The sequence below is a fragment of the Mobula birostris genome, chromosome 5, assembly GCF_030028105.1.
Source record: "Mobula birostris isolate sMobBir1 chromosome 5, sMobBir1.hap1, whole genome shotgun sequence".
Classification (NCBI taxonomy): Eukaryota; Metazoa; Chordata; class Chondrichthyes; order Myliobatiformes; family Myliobatidae; genus Mobula; species Mobula birostris.
This window is the reverse complement of record NC_092374.1, coordinates 38,628,210-38,653,477: the sequence shown is the minus strand read 5'-3', so window position 1 is coordinate 38,653,477 and position 25,268 is coordinate 38,628,210. Positions and strand designations below refer to the sequence as shown.

The 25,268-nt window shown below is 38.7% G+C and overlaps 2 protein-coding genes across 4 annotated transcripts in view; one reads left to right on the top strand and one right to left on the bottom strand.

Annotated features, from left to right (window-relative positions):
* The first annotated feature begins 51 nt into the window (after positions 1 to 51).
* On the top strand, positions 52 to 20,392 carry nsa2 (NSA2 ribosome biogenesis homolog (S. cerevisiae)). Its single transcript, XM_072257913.1, has 7 exons — positions 52 to 207; positions 4,790 to 4,977; positions 6,181 to 6,331; positions 8,143 to 8,322; positions 9,503 to 9,614; positions 19,171 to 19,251; positions 20,195 to 20,392. The coding sequence occupies exons 1-7, from the start codon at positions 205 to 207 to the stop codon at positions 20,260 to 20,262; spliced, it is 783 nt and encodes a 260-aa protein (XP_072114014.1). The 5' UTR covers positions 52 to 204; the 3' UTR covers positions 20,263 to 20,392.
* A 2,270-nt stretch (positions 20,393 to 22,662) lies between these two features.
* Positions 22,663 to 25,268, bottom strand: part of LOC140197644 (soluble lamin-associated protein of 75 kDa-like) — an 85,258-nt gene continuing 82,652 nt past the window's right edge. For all 3 annotated transcript variants that reach the window (XM_072257909.1, XM_072257910.1, XM_072257911.1), the window contains exon 14: positions 22,663 to 24,282. In XM_072257909.1, coding sequence (XP_072114010.1) covers positions 24,250 to 24,282 — 33 coding nt within the window. In that variant the 3' untranslated portion in view covers positions 22,663 to 24,249. The remainder of the gene's footprint in view (positions 24,283 to 25,268) is intronic.

The following is a 25,268-nucleotide window of genomic DNA, read 5'->3' as shown; positions in this document are numbered from 1 at the left end:
TGGCTGTATTTTTTGACCTTCCGCCTCCTTGGTGTTCGTCGCCGCTCTTGTCCGGCGTGACGCTCCTTGACTTCCTGTGCAACAACATGGTGGTCGGGTGAGGGGACCGTCCGTGCCAACGGCAACAACAACCGCCGCAGCAGCTGGAGATCACAGCCTAATTGTTTATTTTTGTGTATTAAGAGTGAGACCAACAGCGCCAAGATGGTGAGTAGATGAAGGGGGACTGGGTCAGGACACACGGCGCCGTAGAGTTCGGGCCGCGCGTTTCCCCAATCTGGGGGCTCGAGGCCTCACCTCAGTGGTAGAGTGTGTTACATTACTAAATAATTAAGCAGTACGAGGTAAAACATTGAGGTAGTGTTCGTGGCTTCATGGATCATTCGGAGAAGAAAGAAACGGTTTCTGTATCGTTGAGAATGAAGGGTCCTAGCCCGGAACGTCTACTATTCATTCACATCCATAGATGCTGCCTGACCTGCTGAATCCTTCCAGCATTTTTTTGGGGCGTTTCTCTGTATCATTAAGTGTCGTTCTTCAGGTTCCTGTATTTTTCCCCGTTGGTAGTAATGGAAGGAGAGTAGATCCCGGATGGTGAAAGTCCTTAGTGATGTATGCACTGTTTAATGATTAAATGTATACGAACGTTATGCAAGAAATCTTTTTCACTTACCCCTGTATACATTTAAGATGGGAAGGGGAGAGGTAATATGAGATGTGTGGGGCAAGTTTATTTATCTATAGAGAATGTGGGTGCCCGGAATATGCTTCCCAGGCCGACGGCAGATATTTGGGAGACTATTAGATGGAACACGTGAATGTGCAGAAAGTAGAGGGATATGGGCCCTAAATGTACAGAAGAGATTAGCTTAATTAGGTACTAAAAACTTAATTAGTTGTGCTGAACATAGTGGGCCAAAGGGCCTGTTTCTGTGCTGGATCGCTCTAGGTTTTTTATTGTTCTGTATGTTCAAATCCCATTTTAAAGACCTAAATACCAACATCTTGGCTGCATTGTAGCCTTTTGTTTTGAAGTTTTGAATTGAAGCAGAATCTGCCCTTTAGGGCTGCCATTGTGTAGTTTAGTGTTAGTGAGAAAAATCTGGCAAAGTCAACATGATTTAATGAAAGGAGAGTACATTCCCTTCTTGCTTTTTTAACTGTTTTTAATGGAGGTCGGGTTTGAGGATGTGATTGTTTTAAGTTGTTTAAGTCTACTTGTTACCTAGTTAGCCCATTGCTTTGCTTTGCTTTTTAGATTAGTTGCACGGTGGGTTTTTTGGGGTTTTTTTCTTCTCTTTACTGATATGTATGGAAAATTAGTATACTATTATATTACCTTGTTATTTTATATCTAAACTGCACTGTTTGTACTAACTTTTTTGTGTGTTAATATCTCTTGCAAATTTATATTGCAACAGTGTATTAGTGTCTACATGGTTTACTTTTTGTGTACCAATTTAATAAAAAGATTTAACAAGGAAGAAAGGAGAATCACAATTGACCAATGTACTTGGAGTCTTCAGCACGTGGGTGCTGTGGGGAAGCTAGTTTATGTTCAATACAATGTATTTCTAGATACAATGAATTGGGTGCTGTGACAGTGAAGTGTGGTGAGGAAGTAATGCTCTGAAATGGATTGAGGTGTGAGTGGTTAATACATAAGTAGATCACTTTCTGATTGGCAGGATAGAAAGAGTCGGGTGTTATAGGAATTATTGCTGAGCCATCAACTTTTACAATTTATAGAAATAACTTAGCTGAAGATGGCAAAAGTATTTTTGCTTAGTATGCTGATGACAATAATAGGTTGGAAATTTAAATTGTAAGTAGGACTTTAGGGGACTATAAGGGAAATGGGTAGAAGGCACTGGAGTATATTGATAGAGGGCACCCTGAAATTGGCTACATGGATGGAAAGGTTGGTGAAGGAGGCATGTGGCAATCTTGACTGCATAGGTCAGGCATTATCTTGCAACTTTATAGAACACTGGTTAGGTCACAATTGAGGTGTGTGCATTTCTGGTCACCATTCTAAAGGAACTATGTGATCATGCTGGAGAGAGTACAGAGAAGATTCACCAGGATGTTATCTGGATTGGAGGACTTTAGTGATGGGGAGAGATTGGATAGGATGGGCTTTCTTTCCCTGGAGTGAAGGTGATGTGATAGAAGTGTATAAAATTGAGAGTTCTCTCGTAATGATTAGATTTCAAAATCTCTTTCCCATGGCAGGGGTATCAAAAACAAGAGGGCATAGGTGAAGGTAGAGGAAGGAGTTTTAAAGGGATCCAAGAGGTACATTTACTTGCATAGGGAGTGGTTGATATTTGGAATTTGCTGCTGTAGGAAGTGTTGAAATTGGATACAGTGACTACATGGAAGAGGTATTGAGATAGGCAAGGCATAGAAGGGTTTAGGGTGCTAGTAGCAAAAAGAAAGTTTCTTTATGGAGCTGGTTGGGCAAATGGTTAATTTTGTTGTACAGCTCTATGGCTATAAAACACGAAAGGAAACTTATCATTACTGTAGAGGTAAAGAACATAGAATGAAGATGATTTCCCAAAGAAGCAAGAATAACATGAAAACTTTTTGTTTGTACAGCTAGTGGATAGGGCTTGCAGTGTGTTGTCAAATCTAATAGATGAGGTAGATTCAATGATTGCTTTCAAAAGGAAGCTTAATGAATATTTGAAAACATGACATTTGCTGGATGTTAGAGTGAGGGCTTGGGAATATTTACTATTTAAACGGTCCTTTAAAAAAAAACTTCATGTATCTTTATTCAGTGTAACTAAATTGTAATTTTTTTAAAAAGAAAAATCATTAGGTATGACGTTAAGTGGGAGAAACAAAAAGATGTACATCGGAGCCTTTTATAATTTTCTGTGGCTTGCAGGCAACATATTAAGTATTTTCTCAGCCCAAGAAAAATAGCAACATTTCATTGTGGTTCATGTATCTCAAACATATCACAGCAAAATATGATACTGAGCCAGAAAAACTTTTTTTTGTAGATGATAAATATTTGACCATAGAAGTAGGTTTTAAGAAATAGTTAATGGAGGGAGGGAAGGTAACTAGCTGATTAACTAGAACAGTACAGCACAGGAACAAGCCACTTGGCCCACAATATTGTGCCAAGCTATTTAAATTGGTAATCAAATGCCCAACTATACTAATCTCTCTGCCTACACAATGCTTATATCCTTTCATTTTTCTCACATTCATGTGCTTATCGAAGCACCTCTTGAAAGTCCCTGACGTATCTGCCTCTCCCACCACCCCAGAGAGTGCATTCCAGGCACCCGTTACTTTCAGTGGTCTACAAAAAACTTGCCCCTCACATCTCCTTTGAAATTACCTCCTCTCACCTTAAATGCATGTTCTCTGGTATTAGACCTTGGGGAAAAAATATACTGTCTGACTATCTATGCCTCTCATAATCTTCTAAACCTTTATCATGTCTCTGCATTCCAGAGAAATAACTGAAGTTTGTCCAACCCCTTGTTGTAGCACATGCCGTCCAACTCAGGCAGTATCCTGGTAAGCCTCTTCTGCAACCTCTCCAAATTAGGAAGGAAACTGCAGCGAAGGCATTGGCAGCTGAGTGTATGGAGCAATTAAAATGGAAATTAATCAACAAACCAGAATTAGAATAGCGCAAATAAATTAGGGAATTATATGGAGCCACTCTCAGGTTGGAGGAACAACACCTTGTATTCCGTCTGGGTAGCCTCCAGCCTGATGGCATGAATATTGACTTCTCTAACTTCCGTTAATGCCCCTCCTTCCATTCTTTTTAGGCATCCGTTAGTCTCATGAGACCATGGATTTGCACCTTGGAAGGTTTCCAGGGTGCAGGCCTGGGCAAGGTTGTATGGAAGACCAGCAGTTGCCTATGCTGCAAGTCTCCCCTCTCCACGCCACCAACGTTGTCCAAGGGAAGGGCATTAGGACCCATACAGCTTGGCACCAGTGTTGTCGCAGAGCAATGTGTGGTTAAGTGACTTGCTCAAGGACACACACGCTGCATCAGCCAAGGCTCCAACTAGCGTCCTACAAATCACTAGACGAACGCCTTAACCACTTGGCCATGCGCCAACACCCTCCCGTTTTTACCCCATCCCTTATTTATTTATTATTTTCCTCCTTTTTTTCTCTCTCTTTTTCCCTCTGTCCCTCTCACAATAACTCCTTGCCTGCTGTCCATCTTCCTCTGGCACTCCCCTCCCCCTTTCTTTCTCCCTAGGCCTCCCGTCCCATGATCCTCTCCCTTCTCCAGCCTTGTATTCCTTTTGCCAATCAACTTTCCAGCTCTTAGCTCCATCCCTCCCCCTCCTGTCTTCTCCTGTCATTTCGGATCTCCCCCTCCCCCTCCCACTTTCAAATCTCTTACTATCTCTTCTTTCAGTTAGTCCTGACGAAGGGTCTCGACCCGAAACGTCGACTGCTTCTTCCTATGGATGCTGTTTGGCCTGCTGCGTTCCACCAGCATTTTGAGTTTAATGCAGAGGTTCCCGACCTGGAGTCCATGTACCCTTAATAGTAGTGGCCCATGGCATAAAAAGGGTTAGGAACCCCTGGTTGAATATATTACTGTGCCTAGAAATTTAAAACTTTTGAGGGTTTTGTTATCTGGCATTGTTACTTTGAGCCACAGCTGTTTCTAGAGTATTGTAGATAAATCGAAATTGAAGTTCTGAAAGAAAATACTACAGAATTCTTGGGCTTGGTATATTTGATGTAGCATATATCGTGAACAGGTTTTTATTTCGGTTTACTACAGCCACAGAACGAGTATATCGAATTACATCGTAAGCGATATGGATATCGCTTGGATTACCATGAGAGAAAAAGGAAAAAGGAAAGCCGTGAACCACATGATCGCTCACACAAAGCCAGAAAGATGATTGGTCTGAAGGCCAAACTGTACCACAAACAACGTCATTCAGAAAAAATACAGATGAAGAAAACGTGAGTGTTATGAACTGCATTTTGATAAACATCGTATAATTTACATTTTATACATGCCCAAATCAAGTTTACTGTCAGGTACATGAATGCAGCGGTGCGATGCAAAACTTGCAGCAACGTTACTGGTGCGTTGCATTAGAGGCACACCATTCAGAAGAAATACTGAATGAATATAATTCAAACTGAAAAATACACAAAGTCTGTTGTGTTGAGAAGCAGTTATAGCGTTAATATGCTCAGTTAATGATTAGTGTTGTGCAGGTTGGGTTTAGAACTGAGTGTTTGAAGGGAAATAGCTGTTTTTTAACCTGGTGGTGTGGGACTTCAGGCTTCTGTACCTCTTGCCCAATGATAGTTCTGAGAAGATAGCATGGCCTGGATGATGGTGGTCTTCGATGATGGATGCTACATTTCTGAGGCAGCACCTCGTGTATATATTACCACTGGTGGAGAGGGATATGTTCGTGCGATATTGGGCTGAGTCTCCTTAGTAATTGGGTAAATCAGTTATTAGAGAAAATATTGTAAAAAATATAATGGTAAATAACATGTTTATTGTGTTACTATCCATGTACTTCATTTATTTTCTTGTTTGTTTTCTTAAATCAAAAGAAGTCATCGAGTCTTTGGAGCAACTCAATTCCTGTACTTTCTATAATCTATTTTCTGTCATGCTATCAATTCTGTCTTGATTCTCCTACTGCACACTGTCACTAGGGGTACTTTACAGTGGCCACTATTTTTGGAATTTAAGAGAAACCAGAAAACCTGGAGGATCTTGTATGCTCTCAAAGAGAACATGCAAGCTCCAGATGGCAACGCTGGAGATCAGGATTAAACCCAGATGTGAGTTAGCAACTCTACCCTCTGTGTCACCATGCTGCCATACTCAGATGAGACAAATAGCTTAAGTTCGATGCACGGTCTCTTAATTAGGTGATAATTGCCTAATGTTTGTGTTAGACTTCTCTGGTACTTCGTAGGAAAGCATCATTGAGTATTGATATAACATTATAACCATGTTGCCTATTTTATTTTGTTATTGTTGAGGAAAGAGTCTCCTCAACTTTTTTTTGCACCACAAGGCCATATAAGTGATTTCCTCATGAAAATCACTTTGGTCTTTGGCAAGGGAAAGCCTCTGCCAAGAAATGTCTTCTTTAATGCAGCGTGTTTCATTAAACATGTGTTTTATATCTGCAGCATTAAAATGCATGAACAGAGGAAAACGAAACAGAAGGATGATGAGAAAACACCAAAGGGGGCTGTACCAGCCTATCTGCTCGACAGAGAAGGGCAATCGCGTGCTAAAGTCTTGTCCAATATGATCAAACAGAAAAGAAAAGAGAAAGCTGTGAGTGAAGGCTGTTCTGTTTCTTTGACTCAGATCCTTAAATATGTGAAAATTTGGCACTGGTTACATGTAAAATAACTGAATATCTGAATGACAACATTTCAGTCTTTTGTTATTGTGCCCAGCTGTTTGTGAATGTCACTAAATCTGTTCTGGATCGTAGAATTATACAAATGGTCCCTTTTGGCCCACCTGTCTATGCCAACCATGATGCCTGTCTGTTAATCCTATTCACCCACATTGGGACCCATATCCCTCAGCCATTTCCCGTCTAATTACCTGTCCAGAAATATGTTAAACATTGTAATTTAATGAAGTCTTGAAAATGCTTGAGATAAGAAAATGTTTTTTTTTTCTAGGAATCATATTTTAAAAAACAAGAAAAAAAAGTTCTGAAAGTAACACACAATATGGATGTATGTGTAGTTTGACACAAAGATTATAACTGATACAGTGAGTCAGATTAATATCCGAATCTGTAATCTTCATTTCTGCATCACTTGATGCTTCCCTATCCTGATTTCGCCCACACAATAGCTATCACTGGTTTGGACTGATTTCCTGATAATACAAGGACATTTGCTTCCCAAGCTGCTTTCCATAGTCTTAAGTGGAGTTTTAGACACTTGAATAGAGATTTTTAAAAATAGAACTTCACAATGAAAAACAACCCCGTTTCTGCCTGGAACTGACAGCTGTAGAACTAATAGGAATGGAGGGTTTTCAGTGCCAATTCAATACTGGGAAAATAGATGACCATTGCAAAATTCTTCCTTTTATTACCTCTTGAATTGTGAAAGGATTAAGTGATAGATTGAGGAATTTTGAACTGTTCATGGTGTCAAAGGTAAAGTTGCTCAGTGTTAGAAATAAATTTATTTGAAAGCAAGCTTTTTTTTGATAAGTATATTAAAATACCACACACCATACAAGCTTTTGGGTTGGCTTGATATTTTTATGTATTCCATTTTGCTTATGTATGTTTCAAATTAATCTAAATATTGTCTTGAAATACTTTTTTCGGAACACCCTGAATAGTATTTATCTAGGGAGCTCTTTATTAACTAATAATAATAAATCTACTACTCCATTAAATTAGCAGGCATTCTGTTGTTTGTTTCTTTTGGCCAGTTCTGGATAGAGTACATACCTTATCAATGAGATCTTACAGGATATTTTAGTTTATGTCCCAATGATAAAACGGAAAAGTTAATTTGCAGAAGGACACACATTTTGAAGATAATTGACTGAATCTCATTTGTATCTACATATAATTTCATATTACATTTTAGTGAAGTACTTTTTAGATGAAGTCCATTGAAGAATACTTCCTCCCTCATCCCCCTGATGTAAAATATAATGTGATAGTGCAGTAGTGTGACATGGAGGATACAGTAGCCAATACTTATCCTTAAATAAACACCACTGCTGCCAGTTACTTGTATTTGTGACTTGTCTTTGCTGCTTGCAGTTTAAATGATGCTTGCTTACTGCTGTATTTCTCAATAATGCGGCAGTGATTACACTTAAAAATACATTTCACCTACTGTGAAACAGAGAATTATAAAAGATGTTTGGTAAACACATGTTCACATTTTACCCCCAGGAAGCACTTGCTTTCCAGCTGGAACATTTTAATACTAATTTATTTTAAGGCTCAAATGATGTATTTCTATTTATAATACATTTTCGGTATCCTTTGGTACATGCAGAGAAATACTGTATCATTTGATATATGGTTACATTTCATTCTGTCATAACAGTGAAACAAGTTTTTAACTTGTTACGTTTTGAAAATTATTCCTTGATAGGGCAAATGGGAAGTACCTTTACCAAAAGTCCGAGCACAAGGTGAAACTGAAGTTCTGAAAGTTATTCGCACTGGTAAAAGGAGAAAGAAAGCTTGGAAGAGAATGGTTACTAAAGTCTGTTTTGTTGGAGACGGATTCACTCGGAAACCACCCAAGTATGAACGATTCATCAGACCGATGGTGAGTTGCAAACGTAGCTGGAAGAGATCAAACATAGAACCAGAAACAAAAGTGGGCTGTAAGGCTCCTTAAGTATTCGTGGAAGCTGTGTATTTTAAATTTGTGCAAATTGTAAAATTAGCTTCAGTTAAAAGGTTGGTTGGAATGAACATTAAAAACTACAAAGAGCTGAGGATAGTGAAGAATGATACCCTAGGTAGAAAAGGAAATAAATCAATTTTGTTTGGGATCCCAGGACAGTTGAAGAAGTGCACCTACTGGTACATGAACCTGCAAAGACAGTAAAAGTAATTCTAAAAGCCAGTCAGGGAAGAACTAACCAGTTTAATCCTACCGTTCAGCACTATTTTTGATCTAGTAAGCATCCATTAAAATGTGATAAGGGTTTCTCCAAAGCACCTTCTCGGCAGTGAGTTCCAGAATTTTTCAGCTTCACTACCCCTTGATCCTTCCATTACTGATTTAAAATGTGATGCTAGAATTTGTCAATAGTGAGGCTGCAATTATTTCTGTACACTATTATTGTGTACACCTTTGGTTACCCAATGATAGGAAGGACTTTGTTAAGCTGGAAGGAGTGTAAAGGAGATTTATGAGAATATTGCCAGGACTTGAGGGTTTGAGTTATCAGGAGAGGTTGGACAGGCTAGCCGTTGGAGCATAGGAGACTGAGGGGTGACCTTATAGAGGTGTATAAAATAATGAGTGGCAAAAGAGCGAAAACACAATCTTCCCAGGGAAAGGGAATCAAAAGCCAGAAGAGGAAAGATTTAGAAGGGTCTGAGGGGCAACAGCTTTACACAGAGGATGATGCGTGTTTGGAACAAGCTGGTGGAGGGTGCAGTTAAGGCAGGTACAATAGAAATAACATTTAAAAGGCACTTGCACAGGTACATGAATGGGAAAGGTTTAGAGAGATGGACAAATATGATAGAGGTGTGGTGGGGGTAAATACGATAGAGGCATTCAAGAGGCTCAGAGACAGGCACATGAATGCAGGAAATACTGGGATATGGATGTTATGTAAGCAAAGGGATTAGTTTCGTTAAGCATTTAATTAGATTACTTACTCAGCACAGTATTGTAGACCAAGAGGCTTTCCTGTGCTGTTCTGTTCAATGTTCTGTATTACAATTTAAATATGGTTCTGTAAGAGAGTGAAGAATTCTTTTTTCTTTAGGGCTTACGTTTTAAGAAGGCACATGTTACACATCCAGAGCTAAAGGCCACCTTCTGTTTGCCTATACTTGGTGTCAAGAAGAACCCATCTTCACCGTTATATACAACATTAGGTAAGCCATCAAATGGAAATGTATAAACTCTGTCCCATAAATAACTAATACAAATAATGCTTTTGCCAATTATTGATGTCAGATTAACTGATCCACAGTTTCCTCTTTTTATTTCTCCCATTTTTTTTTCAGTTTCAGTATTACAATTTGCTCTCTTCCAGACTGCAATAATTTATGGATCCTCAATCTAGCCAGTTCTTTCATAATTAAATATTTTTATTTTAATTATTTTTCTATACTTGGTGTGCAGACAATAGGGTTGAAGATGTTTGTTGACATTTCATCCCTTCCGTACTGGATGCAGCAATTCAGGTCGACGGGTTTACTATACACTGTCAGGATAGATCTATAGAGTCTCTCAAAAACACAGGTGGAGGAGTATACCTCATGATCAACTCTTGATGCACAAATATATCAGTGCTGTCCCAATTCTGCTCACCAGACCTGGACTAGCTAGCAGTAAAGTGTTGTCCTTTTTTCCTACCACGGGAGTTCTCTGGGGTTTTTCTGGTAGCAGTTTACATTCCACCTCAGGCCAATGTCAGGATGATCTGAGCAATGGGAAACATGCACGAAACAGCGCACCCTAATGCCTTCACCATAGTTTTGGGAGATTGTAACAAGGCCAGTCTGAAAAAAATCACTAAGCAATTACCATCAACAGATCACTTGCAGTACCAGAGGAGACGACACACTGGACCATCGCTACACCACCATGAAGAATGCCTACCGTGCTATTCCATGCCCTCACTTCGGAAAGTCTGATCACATAGCTGTACTTCTACTCCGAGTATAGGCAGAGACTGAAGACTGCAGCACCAGCAGTGAGGTCCAAGAAGGTTTGGACAAGGGAAGCATAGGAGTGCCTACAGGACTGCTTTGAATCGGTGGACTGGACTGTATTCAGGGATTAATCTTTGAATCTGGATGAGTAGGCTGCACTTGTTACTGACTTCATTAAAACCTGTATGGATGAGTGTGTGCCTACAAAGACTTAACCGTACATTCCCAAACCAAAAGCTGTGGATGAACCAGGAGGTATGTCGTCTGATGAAGGCTAGATCTGTGGCATTCAAGTCTGGCAACCTAGGCCTGTACCAGAAAACCAGGTATGATTTGCGGAGGGCGATTTCAAGGGTGAAGAGACCATTTTGAACGAAGTTGGAGGCGATATCAGATGCACGGTAACTCTGGCAGGGTCTGCAAGACATTACTTCCTACAAAGCGAAACCCAATAGTATGAATGGCGGCGATGCTTCACTACCAGGTAAACTCAACGACTTCTGTGCGTGCTTTGAAAGGGAGAACACAACTACAGCTGTGAAGATCCCTGCTGCACCTGAGGATCCTGTGATCTCTGTGTCAGGGGCCGATGTTAGATTGTCTTTAAAGAGAGTGAACCCTTGCAAGGCAGAAGGTCCCAATGGAGTACCTGGTAAGGCTCTGAAAACCTGTGCCAACCAACTATGGGAGTATTCAAGGATATTTTCACCCTCTCACTGCTACGGGCAGAAGTTCCCACTTGTTTCAAAAAGGGAACAATCATACCAGTGCTTAAGAAGAATAATGTGGGCTACCTTAATGACTATCGCCAGGTAGCACACACGTCGACAGTGATGAAATGCTTTGAGAGGTTGGTTATGACTAGACTGAACTCCTGCCTTAGCAAGAATCTGGACAGATTCCAATTTGCCTATTGTCATAATAGGTAAACGGTAGACGCAATCTCAATGGCTCTCCACACGTCCTTAGATCACCTAGACAACACAAACATTTACGTCAGGATGCTGTTCATTGACTATCGCTCAGCATTTAATACCATCATTCCCACAATCCTGATTGAGAAGTTGCAGAACCTGGGCTTCTGTACTTCCCACTGCAATTGGATCCTCGACTTCCTAACCAGAAGACCTCAGTCCGTGCAGATTGGTGATAACATATCCTCCTCGCTAATGATCGACACTGGCACACCTCAAGTGTGTGCTTAGCCCACTGCTCTACTCTCTCTATACCCGTGACTGTGTGGCTAGGCATAGCTCAAATACCATCTGTAAATTTGCTGACGATACAACCATTGTTGGTAGAATTTCAGGTGGTGACGAGCGGGTGTACAGGAGTGAGATATGCCAACTAGTGGAGTGGTGTCGCAGCAACAACCTGGCATTCAAAGTCAGTCAGGCAAAAGAGCTGATTGTGGACTTAAGGAAGGCTAAGATGAAGGAACACGTACCGTTCTATGTTTTATGTTCTATGTTCATTCCTCACAGAGGGATCATAAGTGTAGAGAGTGAGCAGCTTCAAGTTCCTGGGTGTCAAGATCTCTGAGGATATAACCTGGTCCCAACATATCAATGTAGTTATAAAGAAGGCAAGACAGCAGCTATACTTTATTAGGAGTTTGAAGAGATTTGGCAAGTCAACAAATACACTCAGAAACTTCTCTAGTTGTACCATGGAGAGCATTCTGACAGGCTGCATCACTGTCTGGTATGGAGGGGCTACTGCACAGGACCGAAAGAAGCTGCAGAAGGTTGTAATCCTAGTCAGCTCCATCTTGTGCACTAGCCTACAAAGTACCCAAGATATCTTTAGGGAGCAGAGTCCATTGTTAAGGACCTTCATCACCCAGGGCATGCCCTTTTCTCACTGTTACCATCAGGTAGGAGATACAGACGCTGAAGGCACACACTCAGCGATTCAGGAACAGCTTCTTCCCCTCTGCCATCCGATTCCTAAATGGACATTGAAGCTTTAGACACTACCTCACTTTTTTTAATATACAGTATTTCTGTGTATATATCTATTCAATATATGTAATTGATTTGTTTATTATTATGTTTAATTTTATTTTTATTATTTTTTTCTCTCTGCTAGATTATGTATTACATTGAACTGCTGCTGCTAAGTTAACAAATTTCGCGTCAAATGCCGGTGATAATAAACCTGATTCCGATTCTTTAATTTCCCGAGTGTTTTACAAACAATTAAATTCCTCACAGTCATTTGACCAATATATTTATTGTAATTTATACCAATGAAGAGGAATCTAAAATATTTGTTATTCTTCATCAATTTTTAATTCCACTTTTAATTTTAAACTGACTCTGTCATAAGGGTTTCAAATTTCTTTCTCCTGTATTCCTTTTCAGTCATAAAGGCTTTTTAAATTTTCGTTCTGTTCTGAAAACATTGACTTGTTTCTCTTCCACAGATGCTGCTTGACAGGTTGAGTTTTATAGTGTTTCTGTTTTAGTTTATTTCTTACTAGTTCTTCAACTGTTTCTGCTTCCTCGTCCTGTTCTTCTGGTTATAATTCTCTGATAGTGTAATATGTTATTAACATATTTTGCAACAGAATTTTTCTCATGAAGTATTTATTTTCAATTGAAAAGAATTTTAAGGATTATTAGATACTTCTCTATATTAATGTGATTATTATCTAAAGCATATATCTTAATCCGACTTTCCATATTTTTCTTGGCCAAGTCACCCTTGGAATCTGTTTAATTATCTATTTTGAGGATTCTGTTTTTGTGACTGAATTGTGTACTGCTCAAATTGAATGTAAAATTTTATGTTATGATCATTTTCCTCTCAAGGATTTCTCACTATGGAATTACTGCTTAAAACTGTCTCGTAATTCAAGACCAGCCCTTTTCTCTAGTTTGGTTCATGCCTGGTGTGCAGATTTTGATTCTGATCAGCTTTGATTACTTGATTATATCAACATAATTGTTGTGCATTCTTTATCCATTAGTAAGTTTTTTTTATTCCTTTGATCAGGCTTCATCAGTGAATGGGACAGGGGTGTGTGTGTGTAGAAATTGCCCCACACCCAAGTCACAAGATTATTTTATTAACGCAACACACATCAAAGTTGCTGGTGAACGCAGCAGGCCAGGCAGCATCTCTAGGAAGAGGTGCAGTCAACGTTTCAGGCTGAGACCCTTCGTCAGGACTAACTGAAGGAAGAGTGAGTAAGAGACTAAGCTGCGTTCATCAGCAACTTTGATGTGTGTTGCTTGAATTTCCAGCATCTGCAGAATTCCTGTTGTTTGAGATTATTTCATTTTTTCATTTTCAATTATGCCTTTTGTTTTTTTTTTCCCAGGATCACTCCTCAAATAAGCTTTTACCTTCCTTCATTACTGGGCTACTTTAACTTGTTCTTTTTGCCCAAAATATTATCTAATTATAATTCCCACGCCTGGTCATCAGACTAATGATTCTGTAACGGCATTAGATCAGATCCATTAACCTTTATTTGTCTAACAGATTTTATTTAATTCTGTATACTGATAGCACTGTGGTTAAATACTAACCTGTATTTGATGGGTTTCTCTTTTAATTTCTTAATTTTAAAAATTACTATTTTATTTTTTTTTAAATCCTTCGAACACACAATTCTTTAGTCTTGTGATCCTTGCCACATCCAGCTATGTCTAAGGAAGATTATGCCTAGTGCCACAACAATCACAACCATTGCTTCCTTCATCAACCAAGGATACAGGATTTTGTGATATGCTATTTTTCTTTACATCATATTCTGTCAATAACCATATCTATTCCACTGTCTACCATAACAAACTATTCAGGTATACCTATCTTTAAACCTAGGGAGGCTATTTGGGTGGAATTGAGGAATAGGAAAGGTATAGTAATGCTTATGGGGTGTATTATAGACCACCAAATGGGGAGCGAGAATAGAAGGAGCAAATTTGTAAGGAGATAGCAGATATTTGTAGTAAGCACAAGGTTGTGATTGTGGGAGACTTTAATTTTCCACACATAGACTGGGAAGCCCATACTGTAAAAGGGCTGGATGCTTTGGAGTTTGTAAAATGTGTGCAGAATAGTTTTTTGCAGCAATACATAGAGGTACCAACTAGAGAAGGGGCAGTGTTGGATCTCCTGTTAGGGAATGAGATGGGTCAGGTGATGGAGGTTTGTGTTGGGGAGCACTTCTGGTCCAGTGATCACAATGCCATTAGTTTCAATATAATTATGGAGAAGGATAGGTCTGGACCCAGGATTGAGATTTTTGATTGGAGAAAGGCTAACTTTCAGGAGATACGAGAGGATTTAGAAGAAGTGGATTGAGACAATTTGTCTTATGGGAAGAATGTAATAGAGAAATGGAGGTCATTTAAAGGAGAAATTTTGAGGGTACAGAATCTTTGTTCCTGTTAGGTTGAAAGGAAAGGTTAAAAGTATGAGAGAGCCATGGTTTTCAAGGGAAAATGGAAACTTGGTTAGGAAAAAGAGAGATATCTACAATAAATATAGGCAGCATGGAGTAAATGAGGTGCTCGAGGAATGTAAAGAATGTAAAAAGAATCTTAAGAAAGAAATTAGAAAAGCTAAAAGAAGATATGAGGTTGCTTTGGCAAGTAAGGTGAAAATAAATCCCAAGGGTTTCTACAGTTATATTAATAGCAAAAGGATAGTAAGGGATAAAATTGGTCCCTTAGAGAATCAGAGTGGACAGCTATGTGTGAAGCCAAAAGAGATGGGGGAGATTCTAAACAATTTCTTTTCTTCAGTATTCACTAAGGAGAAGGATATTGAATTGTGTAAGGGAAACAGGTAGGGAAGTTACGGAAACTATGATGATTAAAGAAGAGGAAGTACTGGCACTTTTAAGGAATATAAAAGTAGATAAATCTCCGGGTCCTGACAGGATATTTCCTTGGACCTTGAGGGAAGTTAGTGTGGAAATAGCAGGGGCTCTGACAGAAATGCTTCAAATGTCATTAGAAACGGGGATGGTGCTGGAGGATTGGTGTATTGCTCATGTTGTTCCATTGTTTTAAAAGGGTACTAAGAGTAATCCTAGCAATTATCGGCCTGTGAGTTTGACGTCAGTGGTGGGTAAGTTGATGGAAGGTATTCTTAGAGATGGTATATATAATTATCTGGATAGACAGGGTCTGATTAAGAACAGTCAACATGGATTTGTGTGTGGAAGGTCATGTTTGACACATCTTATTGAATTTTTTTGAAGAGGTTATTAGGAAAGTTGATGAGGGTAAAGCAGTGGATGTTGTCTATATGGACTTCAGTAAGGCCTTTGACAAGGTTCCACACGGAAGGTTAGTTAGGAAGGTTCGATCATTAGGTATTAAAATTGAAGTAGTAAAATGGATTCAGCAGTGGCTGGATGGGAGATGCCAGAGAGTAGTGGTGGATAACTGTTTGTCAGGTTGGAGGCCGGTGACTAGTGGTGTGCCTCAGGAATTTGTACTGGGTCCAATGTTGTTTGTCATATACATTAATGATCTGAATGATGGGGTGGTAAATTGGATCAGGAAGTATGCAGATGATACTAAGATAGGTGGTGTTGTGGATAATGAAGCAGGTTTTCAAAACTTGCAGAGAGATTTAGGCCAGTTAGAAGAGTGGGCTGAAAGATGGCAGATGGAGTTTAATGCTGATAAATGTGAGGTGCTACATTTTGGTAGGACTAATCAAAATAGGACATGCAGGGTAAATGATAGGGCATTGAAGAATGCAGAAGAACAGAGGGATCTAGGAATAATGGTGCATAGTTCCCTGAAGGTGAAACCTCATGTGGATAGGGTGGTGAAGAAAGCTTTTGGTATGCTGGCCTTTATAAATCAGAGCATTGAGTATAGGAGTTGGGATGTAATGTTGAAATTGTACAAGACATTGGTGATGCCAAATTTGGAGTATTGTGTACAGTTTTGGTCACCGAATTATAGGAAAGATGTCAACAAAATGGAGAGGGTACAGAGAAGATTTACTAGAATGTTACCTGGGTTTCATCACCTAAGTTACAGAGAAAGGTTGAACAAGTTGGGTCTTTATTCTATGGAACGTAGAAGGTTGAGGGGGGACGATAGAGGTATTTAAAATTATGAGGGGGATAGATAGAGTTGACGTGGATAGGCTTTTTCCATTGACAGTGGGGGAGATTCAAACAGGAGGACATGAGTTGAGAGTTAAAGGGCAAAAGTTTAGGGGTTACACGAGGGGGAACTTCTTTACTCAGAGTAGTGGCTGTGTGGAACGAGCTTCCAGCAGAAGTGGTTGAGGCAGGTTCGATATTGTCATTTAAAGTTAAATTGGACAGCTATATGGACAGGAAAGGAATGGAGGGTTATGGGCTGACTGCAGGTTGGTGGGACTAGGTGAGAGTAAGAGTTCGGCACGGACGAGAAGGGCTGAGAGGGCCTGTTTCCGTGCTGTAATTGTTATGTGGTTATATGGTTAAACATGATGAATTTTTAAACATGCAGTTTGAACAACTGTCCAGAATTCTGAATTCAAGCTTTTTTTGAGGAAATTACAAGCAGGGTAGACAAAGGAGATGTAGTAGATGTGGTGTACTTGGATTTTCAGAAGGCTTTTGACAAGGTGCCGTACATGAGGCTGCTTAGCAAGGTAAGAGCCCATGGAATTACAGGGGAGATGCTAGCATGGGGGGAGCATTGGCTATTGGCAGGAAACAGAGTAGGAATAAAGGGATCCTATTCTGGCTGGCTGCTGGTTACCAGTGGAGTTCCACAGGGGTCGGTGTTGGGACCGCTACTTTATACAATGTATGTCAATGATTTGGACTATGGGATTAGTGGATATGTGGCTAAATTTGCTGACAATACAAAGATAGGTGGAGGAACAGGTAGTGTTGAGGAAACAGAGAGTCTGCAGAGAGACTTAGATAGTTTAGGGGAATGGGCAAAGAAGTGGCAAATGAAATACAATGTTTGGAAAGTGTAAGGTCATGCACTTTTGTGGAATAAATAAATGGGCAGACTATTATTTAGATTGGGAAAGAATTCAAAATGCAGAGGTGCAAAGGGCTTGGGAGTCCTTGTGCAGGATACCCTAAAGCTTAATCTCCAGGTTGAGTTGGTGGTGAAGAAGGTGAATGCAATGTTGGCATTCATTTCTAGAGGTATAGAATATAAGAGCAGGGATGTGATTTGAGGCTCTATAAAGCACTCGGGAGACCACACAGAGTATTGAGTGCGGTTTTGGGCTCCTTATTTTAGAAACAATATCGTGACATTGGAGTGGGTTCGGAGAAGATTCACGAGAATTATTCCAGGATTGAAAGGATTACTGTATGAGGCACGTCTGGCAGCTGCTGGGCTGTATTCTCTGGAGTTCAGGAGAATGAGGGTGGCATCTCAAAGAAACATTCCAAATGTTAAAAGGCCTGAACAGATTAGATATGGCAAACTTATTTCCCATGGTAGGGGAGTCTAGGACAAGAGGGCACAACTTCAGGATTGAAGGACGTCCATTTAGAACTGAGATGCGGAGAAATTACTTTAGTCAGAGGGTGGTAAATCTGTGGAATTTGTTGCCACGAGCGGCTGTGGAGGCCAGGTCATTGGGTGTATTTAAGGCAGAGATAGATAGGTTTTTGATTGGATATGGCATCAAAGGTTATGGGGAAAAGGCAAGGGAGTGGGGATGACTTGAAGAATAGGATCAGCCCATGATTGAATGGTGGAGCAGACTCGATAGGCCAAATGACCTACTTGTGCTCCTATATGTTATGGTCTCATGGTCTAAAGTTCCTTAACACAAAATACTGGAGGAACTCAGCAGGTCAGGCAGCATCCATGGAAATGAATGTACAGTTGACACCTTGGGCCGAGATCCTTCATCAGAACTGTAAAGGAAGAGGGAGGGCGTAAGAATAAGGTGGTGGAGGGAGGGAAGGAGAACAAGCGAGAAGGTCATAGCTGAAGCCAAGTGAGTGGGGGTGGAGTGTTGAGATGAGAAGGGATGGGTGGAAAAATTAAAGGGCTGGAAGAGAGAATGTGATGGGATCTGTATTATATAACTTATGCATTATGCTTTATTCAGTTTTAAATTGTTGAGCTGTTAAATAAAGTAAGTTGTAAATTGGTTTTCCCTCTTAATTTAAAATTACTGTTACCTCGGGAGTGAAGGAGCTAGAGAATAGGTGCAGGAGTAGGCCATTTGGCCCTTCAAGCCAGCACTGCCATTCACTGTGATCATGGCTGATCATCCACAATCAGTACCCTGTTCCTGCCTTCTCCCCAGTCAGGTACGTGTGTCACTGTTTTATTTTAACTTTAGAATAGTACTTTTATCCCTGCTCTACCCTCTACTAAACACTTCATTGACATAGTCTGTTACCTTGCCCATCCCCTCCCTTAACCCCAAACTTTGGCCAGCTGTCTTTCTCAACAGTGACCACTTAATCTATCAGTCTCTGGACTCTGGGAGGAAACAGGAGCACCTGGAGAAAACGCGTGTTCAATGGGGAGAATGTACAAACTCTTTACAGGTGGATGTGGGAATTAAACGCAGGTTGCCTTTACTATAAAGTGTTGTGCTAACCAATATGTTATCGTGCTGCCCCAACACTTTACTCCACTGAAATGTATCTGCCTTTAGCTTTGCCATCTCAAATTACAGGGTGAAGAAGTAATGTTTATTCTTGGAAAGTCTTCCCTCCTGTTTAGAATCAGAGTACAGCATGCACTGATAATATCTGTAGTTTACTCTGCAAAGTCTTTCTTCAAGCACTAAATCAATATGTACTACTTTGTAGGTGTTATTACTAAAGGAACTGTCATTGAAGTGAATGTAAGTGAGCTTGGCTTAGTCACGCAAGGAGGAAAAGTGGTCTGGGGTGAGTCAAACATCTGTTTTCCATTGGAATCTTAAATTTGTGATTTTTTTCTTGGAGCCCACTAATAAATTGTAATAGTCCTAATTTAATTATCCATGGTATATTTGCAAGTGGCCTAAGTAGATAAATTTAACCCCTGCCAGAAAATATTTTGAGGCAAGTCTAAATTGAAAAATTATTTAAGTCTCATGGATTCCTATCAGCTTTGAGTTTTCAAAATAAATGTGTACATGCACTCATGTAATTGCCTTCTCCATTTTGCCAAATATCTTTCAAATAATTTCAAATTAACTAGAAGTAAAGGTAGATTGAGTAAAGAAAATGTACTTCACAGACTTTGCATAGTTCTCACCTGTGGTTTGTCCACCCATATTGTCCGTGCCTGCAACTTTTCTAACATTAATTTTAGGTTTCTCATGGGAGTAGATCTATGCCAATACATCCTCTCAAGTATATATTAAGGAGTATAATTGCAGCAGATTCTGTACCACCTTGTATATCTAATATGTTACACATTTAGGGTGAGGTTTTATAAAGATTTGTTATGCATTGAACCCAAGTGTGTAACATTATATCTGGAACACTCCTAGAGCAGACTGTATCCAGGTAGTTTTGCATATGCTTTTTCTTACTTCCAGATTCTCTATTGCTATAGCTACCGCTTTAGTAACATGAACAACCAGTATATCATGGAATATACACTTAAACCATTGCTCAAGTAATAGGGGAATTATATTATTGTATTAAATTTAAATATTTCCAGATTAACTTAATGGATGTGCATATAAGGGTCTTTACGATTGAGGAAATGTAATTTTAAATGTAAAATTCCTCAGATGGCTCCTTAAAAAGTATTTTTTGTAAACTGAATAATTTATGATGTACTATGTTTAAGAAAGTGTGTACACAAGTTGACTAACAGTGTTTTCTCCTTTCCCTTCAGGTAAATATGCACAAGTAACAAATAATCCTGAAAATGACGGCTGCATTAATGCGGTTCTTCTAGTTTAAATTATCATCTTATAGACTTAATTATTTAAGTCTGGTTGCAAAAGTACTGTTTTGAACACCAAACCATTCAAAACAAAATTAATTATATTTGTTTTTTTGAACAATCCAGAAAAAAAAAGCATTTCAATAAGTCTTGTGTCTTTGTGTTTTTTTGCCCCCCTCTTTGGATCTTTATTCTCCATTAATCTTAATTATTAAACAAGCTGACATGGTCTGCTAATCCCAGTATCGATGATTTTAGCAGGCTTCTGAAATTATTAACAGGAATAATGTATATTTCAAGATCCGAATACAATAGGAATTCAGTATAGTTGAGGATTGTAACCTTGCTGATGTCTGTGATGTCTTTCTGGTAAGATTTTAAATTGAATTGCCTGTTCCCATGGCATCATCTGGGGAAAAAAAACTACACATCATTTTAAAAACAGATTGGCCAGTCATTCTCAGCTGTTCTATGTGATTGAATTTCTAAAGCATTTTATTTGTTACAGGTCCTTTTGCTACATTTGTTTATACAGGGGACTGTGGTCAATTGGAACACATAGGACAAGTACATTTTGGCCCAACTAAGTGGCTGCCCCAATTAACTGTAGCTTTATGGAAATAGTTAAACTTAGATGAAATATGAAACAAATTAGAACACTGTCAATACTTCCACAGTAGTATAAAACTGTATATTAACTTCTAATAGTTATTGACAGAGAAATTCATCCAGTGTATGCTGCTGTGTTCTTTTCACTGTAAATGAACAAAATCAGTGCAAGACACCAAGTGCAGATAAAGGCTGTTTTCATGCAACGCTGTTGATTATCATATCTTCCAAATCCACACTTTCACTCCTAGCCATTTCTGGGATTATCAAGCCTGAAATCTTAACCACCATGAGCAAAACAGTTCTGAATGGTCTTGCTGCTTATTTCTCACCAATTATCAGTGCCAAAAGTCACTGCTTTTTGAACACAAAGGCATGCAACTGACACTATTTAAAAACTTTGCTTGAAGCATGGTATCTAACAGCCACATGTGCATGCGACTGATGCTAGTTAGAAACTGTCCGGCAATAGTCTCCTGTACTAATTGAGTGGAGTAGTGTCCCAAATGGCTATTTTCCTTGATTAGATTTTGCTCTTTAAGAGTTGTGCCAAATAAGTGCACCCAATGGAATCCACTGTATATGCATTTCCTTTGGATCTAATACTTTCAAAATGTGTTTGAAATTAGTTTAAAAGCTGCAAGTCAAACAGTATATATTAGAGGATTACAGTTAATTGGGACACTTTGGGACCAGTACATTTTGGTCCAATTAAACTGCTGCCCCAGTTAGCCAAGGTTGCATGAAAATAGTTTTAAAAAGGTAAACTACTGTTTAAATAACAAATTATATATTTAAATGAACAGATTTGAGTACTACCAATATTACTATAGTACTATAAAGCTATTAGTTCTTATTAGTTATCAACAAAGAAATCCATAGTGTATGGTGCCATGTTATTTTGACTAAATGAATAAAGTGCATGCAGACACCTCCTGCAGATAATGGGCTACCTTCATTGCCAAAAGTAGCTGCTCTTTGAATACAGATACACACAACTGATGCTATTTAAACACTCCATGCACAATGTAGTGTATAGTACCCACAAGTGCGTGCAATTGACATTAGTTAGAAACAAAGGAAATCCTGACTATTTTCTCAATTTTTTTTTAAAGAGTTGTAAATAAGTGGCTGCCTCGATTATCCACAATCCACTGTATATGAAAGTGGTTACTGTTGAACCACAAGTCTGTGATTGTCAGTATGGCACTTTGAAAAGAACAGTGTTGCATTTAGATAGTGCCTTTCACGAACTTACTCCAAATATTTGACAGTCAAAATAATTTAAATGTCACTTCTAGTAAATGTAGCAGCTAAATACATGGGTCTTCCCTAAGTATTATCTATATAAGGTACACTTAATATTGCACTAGTCTCTACAGTACCCTAATTCTTCTGCTTTGAGGTAACTGAACCAAAGCAGGTATTTGGCTGCTTACGTCAAACTACTATTTCACATGCTGTCTATACAGTGCCAATTAAAAATTAAAGTAGCTTTATTAGTTACATGTACACTGAAACATAGTGAAGTGCATTGTTTGCATTGATAACCAACAGTATGAGGATGTGTTGGGGGCCATCCACAAGAATTACCATTCTTTAGGCACCAGCATAGCAGACCCAAAACTTACTAAACCGAATCCATATATCTTTTTGGAATGTGCAAATTCCTTACAGGCAGGAGCTGGAATTGAATCCAGATGACTGGCACTGTAATGCATTATGCTAACTGCTATGTCACTGTGCCTTCCTGATATTATGTAACAATTGTTAATCAATAAACAATTAGATTGAAGACAATTCACCATACAAATCTTTATTAATTTGAACATTTAATTTTATCATAAACATAGCTGGAAAGCAAGCTTGTAGATTTTATTAATTCCAACATGTGGATAGTAAATTAGTACTATTGGGAATTATTTGTTTGAAAAATCAAGTTGTGTAGTTAGTGTGAACGACAATGAGAATCTGCTTGGCTAGAAAGTTCATTATGAGCACAAGGATAAATGTTTGATTATAAATACTCTTCCTATAGACAATTTCAGATTTTGTTACATAATCCCATGCATATTGCAATTTATCACACAAAGTTATGTAGGTCTATGCAGATCATTCTTTGTAGAAGAATAATGTAAATTTTGGATCACAATTTCATACAAACTTATTTGTGTGATGTTTTCCAGTGAGCAGAATGGGTGTAAAAGCACTCAGTTTAGTGAGGGAATAAATTCATACTAATTCTGATGGTTTTAGAATTCTAAATTTGAGATAAGCTGTGCTATGAAGACTAGGATAGTGGTGCTCATTTTTAGCGTTAGTGGGTTAAAATTGTGCCTTTATGAACATTTTTCCATTCTTGCAGGGAAGACCCACATTGGGAACTTTGTGTTTAGTATTTTGCAGTCAATTTCACAAGCATTTGGAGGTTTAAAGGGGAGAAATAATATGGAACAACCACACACACACACACAAAAAAAATCACATTCTAACAGGTTATCTACAACTAGAATGCTCCTGCCACCTAAGCCACTTACTCTGCTGGTATCTAATTGTAAAAGGAGCATTGAGACACAGGTCAGGAGAGATTCTTATTTGTGGGATGCCTACTGTAAAAACAGGTAACAGAAAAATAAAAGCTGATAAAATAAGTTTAGACATGAAAAATGAAGGATACTTGCAAATGGTAGTGTTGATTTTTTAAGTTGTTGCTCTAGATATAATTTGCAACTACAGCAAGCTGCCCTAGTTCTCCAAATTCCTTTTTAAAAAATTTCCTATTCAATCTCATGCAGAACTACTAGAAATTCTGAGTAGTAACCTGTACAGAATAACAATCACAAAATTGTTTGTCATAACTATTTACTACCTGTGTAACTCATTCGAAGCCAAAATCCAGTAGTTAGCTTGACACATTAGAGTCAATTTTAGAAAACTTAGTATTACTGCATGGGAAGTTTTTAGCCTGCTTCAACTGTATGCAAACAATAATCTTGCCAAATAAGATTTATTCTGGATCACTTTGACTAGTTTCTGGTGGAAACCTCCACTTTCCCCCATCATTCATTTATAAATTTTGCCTGCATTTTTAGCTAAATTTCAAAGCACCTCAAATTTTAAAATGCTTCTTAGATTCTACTACCCATAAGCATTCTCTTGAGCTCCCTTAACCTTCTGTCCTTATCTACCCTAATCTCCTTATGTGCTTAGTGTCAAGTTTTGTTAATGCTCCTGCAAAGCACCTTGCAATGTTTTACAACATTTCAGAAGGTGCTATGTATGTTATTTCATCATTAGTAGAGACTTTAGTATGGCTTTTTCCAGCAACTACCTTCTCACCTTAGTAAAAGAAAATGTATTAAAGATTGTCAATGATGATAAATGTATTCCTTTCATCATGTTCTGGTGGATGCACGAAAGTGGCGGACCTACAAGGAGACAAAACAAGCTTAAATTAAATCCTTGAAATGGATCATCCTGGAAAAGGTCTGCAGATTGTTGTACAAATGGGGATAGCTTTCCTCAATGCAATTAGGGATGCATCTAGACTATTGTAGAGCAATAATAGCCAGCATGCAAACAATGCTATGATTCCTCTACATTAAATTAAAAGTGCATCTTTACAACAGGCCTTTCAGGTTACTTGTGGAAATGAATTACAGAGCAATTTAAAGCCTGATGGGAACTTGGGAGTATAGGAATTGTTTTTCAGGGCCAATCCTGATCTTTTGTCCTCACATAATTTCATTTCGATGTTCAAGTCTCAGCACTTCTCAATGGAAATAGATAATACTGATAAATAAGCCATCATAAATATGTTGAATGCAGCCTCTAATCTGAGGCAGTGGTGGCATTTTAAATTTGTATGTGGGCATCCTTAAACTTTGCACTAAACTGAGAGAAAAACTTTCATCCAGGACTGACACAAAACTTTGACGATTTTAGTGATACGACTTTTGTTTTGGCTCCTTTAGGCGCGAGAGGTCACAAGTTTGGGAATTATGAGAAACTTAGCAGGTTACTAGCAATACCCATCAGAACAGCAGTCATGAAGGTATGTCATTAAGTGGAAAAGTACATCCCCCAAAAAAAAAAAAAAAAAAAAAAATGCAGATGCTAGAAATCCAAATAAAATCAGAATATTAGCACCATCCAGCAGTTCAGGAATTACTAGACATTATTAGTGCTTCAGATTGAAGGGCATTCTGATGCAAGGACACTTTCATGGTATTATTTTCTGTATTTTATATTCTCTAGGCAATTGAACTTGCAGATGATAGGAAGTCAGAGAAGCATGTTCAGCCTCTGACCTACCTTTGTACCTACAGTATGCAGCAGGCTCACTCAAGTTTCTGGTCAATAGTAGGGTGCCAGTGACCAATGGATATTAAAAGCAAAATGGTTAACTATTTGA

Coding starts and splice junctions, on each gene's coding strand:
- nsa2 (XM_072257913.1), top strand. Junction 6,332..8,142: donor AGAAAAGAAAAGAGAAAGCT/GTGAGTGAAGGC, acceptor ATTCCTTGATAG/GGCAAATGGGAAGTACCTTT. Junction 19,252..20,194: donor AGGAGGAAAAGTGGTCTGGG/GTGAGTCAAACA, acceptor CTTTCCCTTCAG/GTAAATATGCACAAGTAACA.